At 36.1% G+C, this 17,832-nt stretch overlaps 1 protein-coding gene across 13 annotated transcripts in view; it reads left to right on the top strand.

The window, feature by feature from the left end:
• Window positions 1–17,832, top strand: part of Mycbp2 (MYC binding protein 2) — a 257,047-nt gene that overhangs the window by 14,958 nt on the left and 224,257 nt on the right. For all 13 annotated transcript variants that reach the window (XM_074043187.1, XM_074043188.1, XM_074043191.1 and 10 more), the window contains exons 2-3: window positions 3,474–3,549; window positions 11,886–12,101. In XM_074043187.1, coding sequence (XP_073899288.1) covers window positions 3,474–3,549; window positions 11,886–12,101 — 292 coding nt within the window. The remainder of the gene's footprint in view (window positions 1–3,473; window positions 3,550–11,885; window positions 12,102–17,832) is intronic.

Genomic DNA, 17,832 nt, shown 5'->3' on the forward strand with positions numbered 1-17,832 from the left:
ATATTAAGTTGAATTTAGTTTCTTAAAAAATACTTTCCTCTACTGACAAATTCATTCCATGTACTTCTGTTGTCTTTGCCTTTTACTTCATGAAGTATTTTTATAGTAGTTGTATTAAAGCCATTGATGAATAATTATAACATCTAGATCATCTTAGGGTTGGCATCTCTTGATTATGTCTTTGAGATTACATTTTTCTTTTTGCATTGTGAGGATTTTGGGCTGTATCATGAGTATTGTGAATGTTACATTTCATAATCTCTAGGATTTATTATTCTCTGGAGAAAGCTGATTTTTATTGTTTCTTTTAGCAGACTATCAGCCCATTTAGGTTCAGACAGCAAATTTGGTCTTGCCTTCTGTGGGTGGTGTTTCAAATCTGAGTTTAGTTCTCAGATCTTTTGCTGTGCTGGTGCAGACTGACATGACATATACCTGTGCAGCTGCAGAGTAAGCTCAAGATTTACAGGGATTTTTGGATAGGATTAGGATATCTCTTTCTATAGATTTCTTTTTAGGACTTCCTGAACATTCTACAGTATGCAGAAAGGCTCCTTTCTAGTTCTGGCCAGAAAGGTAGGGATTCTCTTGGATTTTTAACTACTGGAGTGTTGTCTTCTAGTGCAGGCATTGCTTCCTGGCCTTCAGGCAAAGCTGTTGGAGAAAGGAGAAAAAAAATAATCAAATTGGAAAATTACAATTTTTCTGAGTTTGGACTCCTGTCCACATCTGTTTTTGTTTGAATTTCAGAGTCCTCAAGTAATATATTCTCACGTCTTATTTCTTCCTCTCTCCCCCGCCCTGTGTTCCCCTGTTTTTGTCACTTGGAATTGGGATAACTCAGCTATTTTCTGTACCATCTACTAGAGTTTTTCCTTAGAATCAAGGTCTAGTTACACTTCATAGTAATTGGCTTCATATTGCTCCCATTCTGAACTTCCTATCTTTTTCTACTTTACTCATGATTTTTCCTACTGGGGATTATTTCTTAAATACAACCACTTCTTGTGACTCCTCGAATCAAAGTCTGGTGTAGGGGAAACACAAATCAAAATAGATACTTCACTTGAGTATAGGAATAATAATAAGTAAAATTTGCTTAGCGCAGATGAGAAAACTTGGACCCAGAGAGGTTAAGTAGCTTTCCCAAGAGCACAGAGCTAGTAAATGACAGGGCTTGCATTTGGACCCAGGCCATTTGTAAACTTTGTAATGGAGATTGAGAATGGGGATGAGGGTAATTAGTGAAGTCCTGATGAAGACTGGGTATAAGGAAAGCAAGTGGAATACACTCCTAATGGTGTCATCATTTTATCAAGTAAGGAGGTTAGATCCTCTGCTCTGAGTTATGAGTGGGGATTGAAGTGGCTACAAATTGGTGTACAGTGATCCTATAGATATCTGCTTAATTGACATTTCTGGCTAGATATCCTTTAGACACATTGGTATTTCTATGGATCTATCCTTGGTCCTCTGCTTATTTTACTCTGAGTAAAGCATGTATAGCTGTAAGCTTTGAACTTCCTTATTTTCTCCCCCTCTTCTCTCCTTCCCTCTTACTCTTCTTTCTCAAAATTTCATTGAGTGCTATATGTTCCAGCCATTCTTTGTCTTTTCTGGACAAAGAAGGTAGAGCAAGGAACAAGACATAACATGGCCTCTGCCATATTGAAGCTCATAGTTTGCTGAGGGGCATTAAACCATTATCTTATATATAATTACAGTTATAGGTTATGAAACAAAAAATAGTGAATTGAGAGTGTGCATTAAGGAAACTTACACAATCTATAGAATCAGGAATACTTTCCTGACTCAGTGACAGGGACCTCAAAGATGAGTAGTGGATAACAGGAAATGTGGAAGAGAATTTCAGGTAGAGGAGAAGCTTTGTGAAAGCATGGAAGGAGCTCAGCATGTTCGGAACAATTGAAGGAATGTCCTTATGGCTGGAAGATGAGGAGAGGTACACAGAATGAAGCAGGAAAGGTTGGCTGAGGTTAGACATTGGAAGAGGATGTTTTAAACCATGTCAGCACATTTGGATTTTAAAGAGACTTTAAAAGATACTGAAGTTTAAGTGGGGGAATTGCTTACTTAAATATGTGTTTTCAAAAGGTGACTTGGGTTCCTATGTGAAGAATAGGCTTAAGTGGGGAGGGGTAAATGTGGATGTGCAGAAGTGAGTTAAGGTGTTGACAGTAGTCCAGTCAAGAGACCATGGTAACTTACTAGTGTACCTGCAGCAGAGATGTTTTGGCAGAACCAAGAACTATTTATGAGATACGATAGATAAGATTTTGTGATTATTGTAATTTAAGTAGTGAAGCCTAAGGAAGTATCAGGGATCAAATTTCATGTCCTAGTTATTCATGTCTGTGTTACTGATATTTTAGTATCTTGAACTCAAAACATTTTCAAAATGAAACCGATTTGGGCAATGGCTTCCCTACCTCTGAATTAGCTAGGTTTAAACTTTTTTTTTTTTTTGTCACTGCTTGTACCAAATTAGTTACCAGGTCTTAAAGGACTTGACCTCCTCAGCATCTAAAATTGTCATTGTTGTCATCATCATCATCTCCTCTTCCTCTTCCTCTCCCCTTCTCTCCTCCTTTTTTGTCTTTATTATTGCACTAGCATCCTTTTGCTAGATCATTGAAATGTGCTTTCCATTTGAGACTCTGAGCTCTTCTAGGGCAAAAGCTGTCTTTTTCATTTTGTGTTTTTACTGCCTAGCAGTGTGCATTTCAGAATGGTGAGCATAAAAAATACTAAATGAAATGAAAGTGTTTGCCTTGCCTCCTGTTCTTTCCACTATAATTCTTATTCTTTACTGCATTTTTTTTTTTTTGGTCTTTTTCAGAGTCATTCAGGGGATTACTTTTTGATTTTTTTCCCTTGATGGTACTGTGATTTGAACTCATGACTTTGCACTTGCTAGGCAAGCACTCTACCATTTGAGCCATACCTCCAGCCTCCTTCTTAAAGAATAGAGACTCAGGGCCATGAGATACTGAAAAAATAGTTGCTGGATATACAAGTATATGAGTTCAAGAGTTTTATAGTTATTTTATAGCAATTTAGTAAAAAGTGATTTTTTTTTTTGCCTTGTAGCCCTCATTACCACAAAGAGTATTTTTTGCCTCTGGGGAAGGGAACATGACTGATATTTATTAGCAATTTCTACTGTGGAATAAAGCTTAAACTTTTTATTGATACCTTTTATATTTTACTTTTATTAAAGTTTTTATAGAATTCAAATTTTTATGATAACTTTTTATTATATATGTATGTCCTAGCTGTCCAATATTGTGTTGTGGTCTCAATAGCTACTTTATATGTTAGCATCCTATGTGTGTATGTAGAGTGTATTGTTTTATAGGAACTTGGTAAGAGAAATATTCAAGTATCTATTTTGGAAATACCTAGTTTTAGTAGCTTTCTGTGTCCTAATATAAACACTTTTTAATTTTTAGGAACAAGAAAATTTTAAATAAGAAGAAGTTGAAAAGAAAACAGAAGAGCAAATCAAAAGTGAAGACAAGAAGCAAGGTAAAGCTGTTGTAATTTATAGAGAATAAGGACATTTTCATACGGTAATTTGAGTGAAAATGCCAAGGTTTAAAAGGTATGGAATATAATTAGCAAACCATTATGTTTTTATGTGCTGAAGTAATTTTTAAAAAGTTCCTTTTATTTGATTCTGCTTTTATTTTCAGTTGTAATTGAGGATATTTCTTTACTAGTACCCTAGAAGTTAATATCTGGGAAAATTATCTTTATTCTTTTTGCTCATTCCTTTTGTGGAATATATCCATTGCTCTCCTCCTTTTTTACTCTGATTATATTACTAAAAGCAGTAAAACTGGCTTGTGAGTTGGGACTTGGATTTGGGTTCATTCTGTGCCTTTTTTTTTTTTTCCAGTACTGGGGTTTGAACTTAGGGCCTACACCTTGAGCCACTCCACCAGCCCTTTTTGTGATGATTCTTTTTTGAGATACGGTCTTATGAACTATATGCCTGGCCTGTCTTCAAACTGTGATCCTCCCCATCTCTGCCTCCTGAGTTGCTAGAATTATAGGCATCAGCCACTGGTGCCCAGCTGTATGCCTTTCTTAATGAATTAAGAATGCTCTTGGTGTGTCTGAATTGTCCTTAACTTTTTTTGACTGTTGACAGCTGTGTAAAAGAAAAGTCAGTATAGAATATTTGATTTGGGGATACCTTAGAAACTAGAGGTCTACTTAAGATAGAAATCTTGTCTATGAAGTACACCTAGTTTTTTTCTTAAAACATTTAGGTGCCAGATTCCATTTTCTATAAAAGAATCCTTTATTGAACAGCAATACTAAGAAACCTAAACAAGAAGAAGAGAAGAGTTGTAGCTCTGGTTTCTGAACAGCTCCACTTTGGGTTAGAGAAATAGCTTAGCTGAGTCTCATACTTAAGTTCCAAAGACAAATGTTCTTAATTAGTGTTCTTGCGATTGTAATTAAGTAAAATCTACTTGGAAGTAGTAAATCTAAAACAAAATAAAGTAGTGAGGGGATGGGATATATTTGTTGACTCTGTCTTAAAACAGATAGATGCAGGGATTAAATAATGTCCTTGAGACTGTGTCTTCACCTCTTGCTCCTGCTGTCCTCTGTATGTGAACATTTTGCCTGTGAATAAGTACTAAAGCTGCTGGCAACTCCATCTTCAGCTTCTTTGAGAAGAGGCAGTCTCTTTTACTGGTTCTAGCAGAAAGTTGGGTAGGATTTTTGATTGAATTATGACATTTACTTTGGGCCAGAAGATGTTGGTAACTTTGGTTAGACTGTGTTATGTTTGTAACTCAGTGATGAGCAGGCCACATGGAATGTGGGAGGGATAGTGACCCCAAAACTTAATAACCCCAAAAGTGTTATTGGGGAAGGCAGATAAATAATACGTGTCTACTGTATTGCCTCATTATTTTTGCTTTTGGAATAGAAGAGAGAGGTAGAGATCGCCCTTATTATCCAAAACACTTCTAACAAGTGTCACTCTGATTTCCAACATCTACCCATTTTCTACTTTTGATACTGTGTGCAAAATCAGAGGATAGGAATCTTGAACATCTTTTTAAGTTCTTTCAAGTTTTCACTTGGGAAATCAAGGTCTTTTGTCCCCTTCAATTCATCTCTAACTAGTTTTGTGCCCTTAGAAATGTTCTTTTCCTGTCTTCAGTATTTGTGATAAGAATGACGGAAATAAATTATTTCATTTATTCCTTAAACATTAATCGGATGCTGTGTGTAGGCATCATGGTAAGTGTTTGAGATACAGAAAGAAACTTCCCCCCCACTCATGATGAGTGTATAAAAAGTAAAATGGTGTTTTCCTGCCCTCTTTTAGTATTTTCAGATTATTTTTCATCCACTCTATTTTTAAAAGTTATTTTAAAAATGCCATTTAGCTATACCACTTTGTATCTTTATTCCCTCTTTTTCTCCTTATTTATCAGCCATCTCTTTTATTTAGTTTCCTTCTGATCCAGCTTAGTTAGATACCATAGACTTTAGTTTGAGGAAAATCTCTTGCTTAATCTAGTGTAATAATTCCATATAGCTGCTGAAACAAATTTTACAAACTTGACCTAAAACTCCACCAGTTGTCTTAGATTCTGAGGTCTGAAGTCCAAAATGGATCTCACTGGGCTAAAATCAAGGTGTCAGTGTGGCTGCATTCCTTCTGGAGGCCCTAGGAGGGTATCTGTTCCTTGCCTTTTCCAACTTCTAGAGACTGCCTCATTCCTTGGTTTATAGCCTTTTTCCTTCATCAAAGCCAGGAATGGTTGAGTTTTCACATACTATATCACTATGACAATTTTCTTTTGTGACATCTCCTTCTCTGACTATACTAGTCTTCTCTTTAAGGGTCTGTGCAGTTATGTTGATTGAGTTCACTCGCATAATCCAGCATACTCTTCCATTGCAAGATCCTTAATTTGAAACATCACAGAGTTACTTTTACCGTGTAGGTATCATATCAGGTTCTGGGGATTACGGTGTAGATGGTTTTGGAGGCCATTATTATGCCTATCACGCTCAATCTTTATCAGTCCAGCTGCTTTCTCTTTCTCTATGAGTATCATGTGCCACTGAAGGGAGTTAAGCAAGAATGAACTAACAGTAGACATTGTTGTTCACAGTCTCAAATAGACCTTCCATAGACAGATGACTTTACTGTTTTTTTAAAATAATTTTCCCATTGTCACTATTTCAAACTTTGCTATTTTCCTCAGAAGTCTGATAAACCCTACCCTTCAATGTATGACATCACTTAAAGGAGAAATCAAATCTGTTGCACAGGAAGCTTCCTCAACATTCTGATATAAAATGTGTCTATCTTAGGTCAGGTTTTAGGGATTTGAAGTGTTGCAATTTAATGAGTTTTGAAATAAAATATGTATGTGTGAAACTACTATTTTAATCAAGGTACAGAATATTTCCATTATCTCCAGGGGTTTTCTTATCCGCTGCTGTATTCCATTCCATTCCCCTACAGTCTTGGCTACAGACAACCACAGATGAATGTTCTGTCATTGTAGATCAGTTCTTTTTTCTAGAATATAATATAAATTGATCATACAGTGTATGTTCTCTTTTCTATCTGACCTCTTTTCCTTAACATAGTGATTTGTGTTCTCATTGTTATATAAATCAATAGCTCATTCCATTTTTCTTTGCTTATTAGTATCTCACAGTGTGTGTATATCACAATTTGTTGACCTATTCATCTGTGAATGGACATTTTGGTGCTTTTTCCAGTTTTTGGCCCTTGAAAATAAAGTTCCTATGAACATTTATGTACTAGTCTTAGTGTGAGTATATGTTTTTCATTTCTCTTAGGTGAATAACAGGAGTGGAATAGTTAGGTGGTGTTTCCTTTGACAAATTTTCAAGCTTTTTGAGTCTTTAAAAAACTCAAAAGCAATTTGTACTCATGGCTAAGCTTTATTACAATGAAGAATACAGAGCAAGGAGCAGAAAAAAAATATAGTATAAGTGGTTTTTAAGGAGTTCTGGTAGAAGCTTCCTAGTTCTTTCTTGTCTGAGGATCCAAGGAATACTTTTTCTCTGGACTGAACTATGAGGAAATATGTGGAAATCTCTTCCCAGATGAGTATTAGATACTGAGACCTTTTGTGGGTCTGGTCATTTGGGCATTATCTGCTAATCATGTCACCAGGGCAAGTGAAAGTCAGGTGCATCATCTTATCAGTTGTTTTTTTTTGTCGGGGGTCGGGGTGTAGTACTGGGATTTGAACTCAGCCTGGACCACAATTCTCCTATTTATGTTTCCCCACATAGCTTGCATGACAGGTGCATGCCACCACTCCCAGCCATTGGTTGAGTTGGGGTCTCATAAATGTTTTTCCTGAGCTGTCTTCAAACAATGAAGATATTTAACTCCGGATATTCAACTCCCAAGTAGCGAGGATTACAGGCTTGAACCACCGTGCCCATACCGCCTCCTCTTTTTATAATTGTGTTCTTATTGAATTGTTAGAGTTCTTTATTTTGGCAGAACTGGTGTTTAAACTTGGCCTCATGCTTGCTAGGCAGGCACTCTACCACCTGTATACCTAGATAAAGTCTTTTGCCAGATAGCTGTATTCCAAAAAATTTATCCAGTTCTGTGGCTTGCTGTTTTCTTTTCTTTTTGTAGTGAAACTGATAGTAAAGTTTAATAGGGATGAAATACACTTTCAAAAACTGAAAGTGTTGTCTCTAGAGCAAGAATGAGAACAATCCCTTTTTCTTTTCTTGAACTGCTTAGAAGAACAGAAGTTCTTAAGTTTTATAAATCTAATTAATTGACTTTTCTCCCTTATATTATTCGTGTATTTTATGCTATAGGAAATCTGTGTCTACCTTAAGGTTGCAAAAATTTTCTACATTAGATTTCTTCTAAAGATTTTATAACTTCATATACTAAAGTATATGGTCTATTTCAAGTTACTTTTGGTTTTAAGTGTTGATGTTAGTTTCTCATTGCTATTCAATTGATCCAGTACCATTTGTTAAAAAGGCTCCCCCCCCCATTAATTGTTTTGACATCTTTGTAAAAAGTTAGTTAACCATATTTGTTGGGTTTCTTTCTGGAATCTGTTTTGTTTAGTTGTCTTTATACTGATAATATATGTCTTAAAATCAGGTAGTATATCTTCCAGCTTTTCATGGTTTTTATAAATTGCTTTAGCTACTACCATAGTTTGATATAGGACATTAAATGTTCTCTAACAGCCCATGTGTTGGGGCTTGGTCCCCAGGGTGGTGCTATTGAGAGTTTGGTGGAACCTTTGAGGCATTGGGGTCTAGTGGGAGGTCTTTAGGTTATTGGGGTTGTGCCCTTGAAGGGTATGGAACCCTGGCCTCTTGCTCTTCTTGTGGTTTCTGGTCATGAGGTGATGGATTTGTTTCACCACGTGCTTCCCCCATGACACATTGCCTTATCATAGGCCCAAAAGCAATGGGTTAATCATGGATGGGAACCTCCAAAACTACTAGCCAAAGTGCACCTTTCCTTTTTATAAGTTGGTCATTTCAGGTGTTTTATTATAGTGATGGAAACAGACTAAAACTAGCTACTTTTGGACCATTATGCTGCCATATATTAAGACCAACTTGTCAATTTCTATTTTTAAAAAATCTTTTGAACTTTATTGGAATTGCATTGAATCTATAGATTTGGAGAGAATTGTCATTTTAATGATGCAGAATTTTCCAACTTATGAACATGGTATAGATATCTATTTAAGCCTAATTTAACTCAGCAAAATTTTTTAGTTTTCAGTGTATAAGCCTTCTACATATTTTATTAAATTTATCTTTAATTGTATTTTTTATGTTATTGTAAATGCTATATGTAACAGTTATTTGTTTTGAAATGATTGTAGCATGAATACAGTTTTGTTAAGAAATACTTTAGTTTCCCCAAATGATAACATTTTGTACAGTTTCATAATCAGGAAGTCTACATTAATACAGCCCACTATCTTATTCAGATTTCACCAGTTTGACATATACTTATTTGTGTGTGTGTGTTTATGTGTACCTAATTCTGTGTAATTTTACCATGTGTGACCATTGTCACAGGATATTAAACAGTTCTATTATAAGATCCAGTCTTACTGCTGTCTCCTTCCTTCACCTCTCCTTAGCCTCTGACAGTGATTAATCTTTCTCCATCTCTAAAATTTTGCTATTTCAAGGATGTTACCTAAATGGAATTGTGTAGTACATAATTTTGGGGGGATTGGCTCTTTTTTTTCCTGGACTTGGCATAATTCTTTTGCAATTCATTTGACTGGTTACACATACCAAGAGTTCGTTCATTTTCATTGCTGACTAAGCATTTCATAGGATGTATGTACCACAGTTTGTTTAACCATTTACCTATTACTAGACATCTGGATTATTTCTAGTTTTTGGCTATTTTTGAGTAAGGCTTCTATGAACATTCAAGTACTTTTTTTTGTCTGGGAACACAAGTTTTTATTTCTCTGGTATACATGCCTACCAGTATAATTACTGAGTTTTGTTTTAGGTACATGTTTAGTTTTGTAAGAAATTGTCACATCTTCTCTCCAGAGTGGCTATGTCATTTTACTTGCCCATCACCAATGTATGAAAGACCCAATATCTCTGTAGCCTTGCTAGCATTTGATGTCACTATTTTTAGTTTTATCTATTCTTGTAAGTGTATATTATATCTCATTTTTATTTGTCTTTTCCTAATGACTAATGATGCTGTTTTGTTTTGTTTTGTTTTGTTTTGTTTTTGGCAGTACTGGGGTTTGAACTTAGGGCCTCATGCTTAGTAGGCAGGTGTTCTACCACTTGAGCCATGTACCTAGCCTGATGTTGAATCTCTTTTTATGTGCTTATTTACCTTCTATGTATCATCTTTGGTGTCTCTGCTCATGTCTTTTGCCTCCTTTCTTATTGAATTCCATGTTTGTTTGTTTGTTTTGCAGTACTGGGGTTTGAACTCAGGGCCTACACCTTGACTCACTTCATCTGCCCTTTTTTGTGATGGGTTATTTAGAGATAGGGTTTTGTGAATTATTTGCCTGGGGCTGGCTTTGAACTGAGATTCCCCATATCTCTTCCTCCTGAGTAATCAGGATTAAAGGCGTCAGCCACCAGGGCCCAACTGTTGTTTTTACTGTTGAATTTTGAGGACATATACTCTGGATACTAGTCCTTTGTTAGATACATGGTTTGCAAATATATTCCCCCTGTCAGTGACTTTAATTTTATTATTTTTAAAATGACATTTTAAATTGTTCATTTTAAATATATGGTTATACTGGTTATCTTTATGTATTGTTCTTTGACTACTAAATCAACATCCTGTTTCTAGAAGCTTTTTGTAAATTCCTTAAGACTCTCTACATTCTTCAGGAAATAAAGATATTTCTTTTCTGGAAGATGTTTTCTTCCTTATTATGCCCTTGTAATGTTTTTTCTTGGCTTATTAAATTGGATAGGATATTTGCCTTGTTCTCTGTCTTAGGAGGGTGTCATTTAGTCTGTTACCAGGTTAATTGTATTTCACAGATACCCTTTATCAAGTGGAAGAAATCCCTTCTATTCCTAATTTGCTTAGATTTTTATCATGAATTGGTATTAGAATTTTGTCAAATGTTTTTTCCATGCTTATTTACCATATCTTTTGTTTTTTGCTCTATTATTTTTATTCAGGTGTGGAATTATACTGATTGTTTTTCTTGTGTTCTATCACCATTGCTTCTTCTGGTTAAATACTAGTTGGTTATGCTATGTTACTTTTTTCTATATTGTTAAATTTGGGTTTCTAATATTCTTTCTAATATCTCTGGAAGGTTTTGCTTACAGTTACATGCCAATTGAACTTTAACATATATATATTTTTTTAAAGCAAGAGAGTTTATTGAGTTAGAAAAGTGTAAACTGGGAGAGTAGAGCCCCCAGAGTTGTGGGGGAGGGGGTCTTCAGAGAGGGTGCCCCTAACACATTTTTTTATTTAATGAAATTTTTCCTTTTTTATTCCTTATTCCTTATGGAGGAAGGGTGAAATTTTGAGACTAAGCATTTTTGGAATCTGTTTATCTTAGATACTTCCTGGGCTTACTCTAATTGTTAGAATTTGCATTTGTAAAATATTTTATACAGCGCTTTATGTTTATAATGGTTTTATATATAAATCTAAAAATGTGGTTTCCTTGTGATGAGTAAAGTGCTGGACACAAAAGAGAAATGGCTTAACCTTAACAAATTACGAAGCATGTGATTTTTAGCCTATATCCAAACTGATATCTAAGAGAGAGCTCAGGGAAACATGTGTCCATACTCTATGGTTTTCTTGACATTATTGAATGAGAATACAATTAGAAGACTTGATAAAAATTTAAGGTTTACCTGAGCCCTAATTTCTGTGTGAATTCTTATGTCTACTTTTAAAAGAATTCAAAATGTAATTTAGCTTTATAGTAGGACTTTGAGACTCTACCACATGTTTGGTGTCCCTTAAAAAAACCTTAAGTTAATGTCCTTTCACATGCCTCTACAGCTTTTAAGCTTTGCTCGCTCTATTCCTGTTTTGGAGATATAAGGATATTTATGTTAAGTTCTTTGCATGACTCTTTCCAGCCCTTGTAGGTTGGTTATTGCTATGTTACTCAAAAAGTAGTGAAGTACAGTAGAAGGGGTACTAGAAATTGAGTCAGTAGACTTAAAACATTTTTGTTAGGTCACTTATTTGAGTTATGCAAATCAGCTTAGCCTGCTTAATCTTTTTTTTTTGTTTGTTTAAAATGTAAATGGGTGATGCTGGAAAAGAATGTGAAATTGAAATATTCTATCTTGTATTTTAGTCTGAAAACTTGGAGACTACAGTAATCATACCAGATATCAAACTACATAGCAATCCTTCTGCTTTTAACATTTACTGTAATGTACGTCATTGCGTTCTGGAATGGCAGAAAAAGGAAACATCATTGGCAGCTGCATCTAAGAACTCTGTGCAGAGTGGAGAATCAGAGAGTGATGAAGAGGAGGAGTCCAAAGAGCCCCCCATCAGGCTTCCAAAGGTAAGTCATGGAATTCTATTTAGATGCATCACCTCCAGGTGTTCTGGTCATATAGTACATGTATTTATTTACATTGCCAGAAATGCCTTGCTTTCTATAAAATTGTGCATTAAAGATAACCTGGCTTATGGATAAAAATAAGTTTGGGACAGATAAGAAATCTTTCTGGGACTTTGTAACTAGAGTAGTAGAAATGTCAGTAAGTAATAACACAGTGGGGAGTACTTGGGCAGCCCAGACAAGTTGATCAGTGGACTGGAGTGGGATGCTACAAGTGGGCAGAAGCAGCAGAGTGGAATGCTGGCATGGAGGAAGTGAGCCATGGCAGATGGGAGTGGAGCCCTAAGTCTGTGGGATACCAGTAAGGTGAATACAGAGGAAGTGCAACTGCCACAGATCAAGTGCCATGGAAAGCTGGGGGTGTTCCCCATGGGGAGTCATCCCTGGGCACAGGTATGTATTTTCATTTTTCTTGAAATAGAACTAAGAAGACTCCTGACTGAGCAGCAGCTAAGCAGAGAGCCTTTTCCTTTTCTGCCTAAGTTTGTAATTATACTCTTACAGTTGTAGCTCACCTGACCCAGGAAAAAAAATTACATGTGGGCCTGGGCATGGTGGTACATACCTATAATCCCAGCTACTCAGGAGGTAGAGATCAATAGGATTATGGTTTGTGGTCAGCCTGCAAAAAGTTAGCAAGACCCTTTCTCAAGAAATAAGCCAGGTGTAGTGGCACATAAACCCAACTGTGGAGGTATAGGTGGAGGAGCATGGTCCCAAGCTGGCCCTGGGCAAAAATGTGAGACCCAATCTGAAAAATAACTAATGCAAAAAAAATCACATGTGAACCAGGCCAACTTGTACATCATTCTGATACCACTCCTTATCACCAAAAGCATACAATCTAATTGATGTTATAGTAGAACAAACTTTTTAATGTACTCTGTGCTAAGTACTGGTATATTTCATGACTAGTGTTATTTTATATATAAAACATTTTTGTGATATAGTAGGTAAAGTTGTATTCCCAGCCCTGTAGTTAAGTACTTTTAACAAAAAAGGTGAAAATGTATACATATTTTTGAATGGTATCTTTATGTCATTCTTTCATATTGCTTTTTTCTAAATATAGACATGTTTAAATGATTGGCTTTTCTCAAATGTTTTGTATTATTGCCTTTTTTACCAAGCTAATACCTTAAAACTATGCCTTTAAGATGTCCTTAATCATATTGTCAGATTTTCTTGCCTTCTGTTTCCTAGGGAAATAAAGGTTTTGTGAACTTTTTCAGCTTCTTGATTGGTCATCTGTATCTCCTGTTTTAGAGCAGGAATCCTTCTCCTTCCCTTTTTCCCCTCTCCAGTCTTAACTGTACCTACTTTGCTAGCTTCTTCCTATAATCTAAAAGGAGCAATTGGGAGCATGGCTCAAGTGATAGAGTGCTTGCCTAGCAAGTGCAAGGCACTGAGTTCAAAACCCAGTACAGCATTACCCCACTCCCCCAAGAAAAAAAGAAAATAAATGCAAGCATGCTTGTCTTTTTCCTGTAAGCCCTTCCTGGTGAAGATCTTGGTCTCTAACTGTAACTTTTTGTGCTTAATTAGGAAAGCTTGAAGGAAAAAATATGTAGTTAGGTTAGGATGTAAGGCTGTAGGACTTGCATAATGTACTTTTGGTAAGAATACTGTGAGTGTAGAGTGGAAGAAAATATTTGCCAGCTATACATCAGACAAAGGACTGATAACCAGAATATATAGGGAACTCAAAAAACTAAACTCTCCCAAAATCAATGAGCCAATAAAGAAATGGGCAACTGAAGTAAACAGAACTTTCTCAAAAGAAGAAATTCAAATGGCCAACAAACACATGAAAAAATGCTCACCATCTCTAGCCATAAAGGAAATGCAAATCAAAAGCACACTAAGTTTCCACCTCACCCGTTAGCCATCATTTAATAGCCATCATTAAAAACACCACTAACAACAGGTGTTGGTGAGGATGTGGGGAAAAAGGAACCCTTGTACACTGCTGGTGGGAATGCAAACTAGTGCAACCACTCAGGAAAAAAAATTTGAAGGCTTCTTAAAAATCTAAACATAAATCTGCAATATGATCCAGCAATACCACTCCTGGGGATATAACCAAAGGAATGGGACACAGGTTACTCCAGAGGCACCTGCACACCCATGTTTATTGCAGCACTGTTCACAATAGCCAAGTTATGGAAACAGCCAAGATGCCCCACTACTGATGAATAGATTAAGAAAATGTGGTATTTATACATAATGGAATTTTATTCAGCCATGAAGAAGAATGAAATTTTGTCATTTGCAAGTAAATGGATGGAACTGGAGAACATCATTCTGAGTGAGGTTAGCCAGGCTCAGAAGACCAAAAATTCTATGTTCTCCCTCATATGTGGACTTTAGATCTAGGGCAAATACAGCAGTGTTGTTGGACTTGGGTCACATGACAAGGGGAGAGCATGTACGGGATGTATGGGGGCAGGTAAGAAACCCAAAACATGAAAATGTTTGATGTCCCCACTGCAGAGGAACTAATACAGAAACCTTAAAGCGACAGAGGTCAATATGAGAGGGGATCAGGAACTACGAAAAGATCAGTTAGAGATGAATCAACTTGGGTTGTAACATATTTGTACATAGAAGCAATGCTAGGAATCTCTCTGTAGCTATCCTTATCTCAACTAGCAAAAATGCTTTGTCTTATTATTGCTTATACTTTCTCTTCAACAAAATTAGAAATAAGGGCAGAACTGATTCTGCCTGGGAGGGAAGGGGGTTGGGGGGTGTGAGAGTGGGAGAGGGTAGGGGGGTAGGGGAGAGAAATGGCCCAAACAGTGTATGCACATGTGAATAAACGAATTAAAAAAAAAGAAGAATACTGTGAGTGGCAGAGAGGGGAGTTAAAGGGGAGAGACAATGAGGGTGATCTAACCAATGTATAGTATAAGCTTAATTGAAATTGTCACTATAAGTTCCCACTGTATAATGAATATATCCTAATAAAAAATTTTATAATAAAAAATTCTGTATTCATTCTGTGTAGAGAGTATATCAGCCATATTCACCTTCTTAATTTCCTTCTTTTACCATTCCCCTCTCGCATGTGACCTCCCCTTAGCATAACCTATCTTTCATAGTTTTGCTATATTTGCATTAGGTTTATATTTTACATATCAGAGAAAATGTGGCTTTTGGCCTTCTGGACCTGGCTGACTTCACTTAAGATGATGTTCTCCAGTTCCATCCATTTACCTGCAAATGACAAAATTTCATTCTTCTTTGTGGCTAAAATTCCATTGTATGTAAAAATCACATTTATCAATTTCTCCCTTTCCTAGCCCTTCCATCCTAATGTTACACACATGTATTGGAACTTTTATTTCAGTTATTGTAGTTTGTAAAATTTCTAAAAAAAAAAAAGAATACTATGGGTGGGGCATGGTGAGTCATTCTTAAATTGCGTATTGCGAGGGGAAACAAGTCTAGAGAAATCTTTCAGCCAGGAATGCAAATGTTGAACAATAAACTGTGGTATAGATTAAAAGATACTGTATAATTATTATTAACTGATTCTTAGACTATTTTTAAACATCAGAATAAATGAATATTAAATAAAGTATCTGGCATTCTTAACATTTTTTCAGCATGACTGACACAGTTAAAAGAGTTCTTTCAAAGAAAACTAAAAGTCCCAAGTGGTTAATACTGAGTTTTCCACTATGTATTTATCTATGGGGAAATAGGGTGTAGTGGTTAAGAGCATGGGTTCCAGCACTCATCCTTAAAATACTAAGTGATGCTAGGAAAATGAGGGCCTCAATTTTGTCATCTATAAACTAAAGATAAAGCTACCTCATAGGATTTGGTGAAAATTGAGTTAACAGGCGTTGAGTGTTTGAGAGAATAGTACCCGACACATAACATAATACTTGCTCAATAAATGATAGCTGTAGTTATGAATGTCAGGTTGGAGACAAACGAGAATGTATAGATACCCATAGTTTTCACTTCCCAATGAACCCTGCAATTTATTAAGAAAATTTTTATAGCCACGAAAGTGGAGCTTCCAGAGAATCGATGGGATCATGTGATGGATGAGTGTGAAGAGAGGAAGAAGTGGTGAGAAGAGCTGTGCATTGACAGCCAGGCTGCTGCAGAGGAAGGAGTCCCAGTGGGAAGGGGAACTTTTTTTGATGTGTTTGGCATCCCTTTGCATCACATGAAGGATTGACACAAAGGGATGAGACCATTATGATTTGATGTGAAGGGAATTTGAGGGCAGGTGTGAAATGGCGTTTTTCTTTTCCTTTTTACCATTTCTGTCTGTTTCCCCAAACACTGCTGTCTTTTGTCTTGAGTTCCTTCTTTTTCTGTTCTTCTGTTGTTCCTCCCTCATGTGCAGCTTTTCCTTTCCTTCTCACCTAGATTTTTCCTGCTCCTTCTTCCTTCACATAGCTAGGACAGGTTTTATTTGTTGTTAAATTATTGGTGTAACAGTTTTGTCTTCCCCTTCTCCCTCCCTCCCACTTGAGCCATGCCACTGGTCCTTCTTCTTTTTAAAAGTTAATTAAATTTGACTATTAAATCTTGACTGTCACCTTTTTGGGTTTTTTTTTTTTTTGGTTTTTTGGTTTTGTATCTTCTGAGTCAGTTATCACTGATATTTTTAAAGACATCTTTCTTATCCTTCCTTTATTGCCTCTATGTTTTTTTTTAATTTGGATATATTTGTTGTACAGGGGTGATTCATTGTGACAGTTTCAAATAGGTTTACATTGTACATTGGTTAACTTTCTGCCATCTCTCTCCCTCAACCCTTTCCCACCCCACTTAAAGCATTTGCAAGAAGTTTATTCAGCTTGTGCTGTCACTGATACTCAGATCATCTAAAGCTTTCTAAATTTCATAGATATATAATTTTTATTTGGTTTCTTATTTCCCATTTGAGTATATATACATATATACATACATATATGTTTATATGTTTGTATATGTAGATGGCACTGGGATTTGAACTTGGGGCCTTGTGCTTGCTAAGCAGGTTTGCTACAATATGAGCCTTACTGACAGCCCTCCTAGCTGAGCATATTTGAAGCTATTCTTGCTACATATTTTATTAAAAGATATAGACTAGCACAGACTCATTTAATTCTTAATTCAGTAAATTCCTTTTGCATTTATAGCTAGCTTTGTATGAAGCCCTGAGAATAACAGGCTGAGACACAGTCCCTTAAGAAAGCATTGTCTAGTAGGAAAAACAAGCAAGTCAGTAAATAACTGGTTTTCTAGAACTGTATGAATTGGCAGGGCATGCTTTGTGTAGCGGATCACCTGGGAGTGAGGACCCAGCACTGGCTGAGATAGGGCCAGAGATAGAGAACAGAAGGTAGACCATGAAGGGCCTTACATGCCTTACATGTCACATAACCAATTCAGTTTTGTGAATAGAAAACATTAGAAATTTTTAAGCAAAAGAATATGATCAGACTTGTATTTCAGCAGTTGAAAGGTGGTAAGTTGAGGCAGAGGACAGTTAGGCATTTACTGTGGTTATCTAGAAGTGTTGATGAGAGTTGGTAATGACAGTGTTTTGAATACAAGTAATGTTAAGAGAGTAGAATTGACAGGGATTGTTAATTAATTGGCTGTGAAGGCCAAAAGAGATGGCAGAATCTAAATTTATTATCAAAGTTTCTGGGTAGTA

This window comes from Castor canadensis, chromosome 10, assembly GCF_047511655.1.
Source record: "Castor canadensis chromosome 10, mCasCan1.hap1v2, whole genome shotgun sequence".
Lineage (NCBI taxonomy): Eukaryota > Metazoa > Chordata > Mammalia > Rodentia > Castoridae > Castor > Castor canadensis.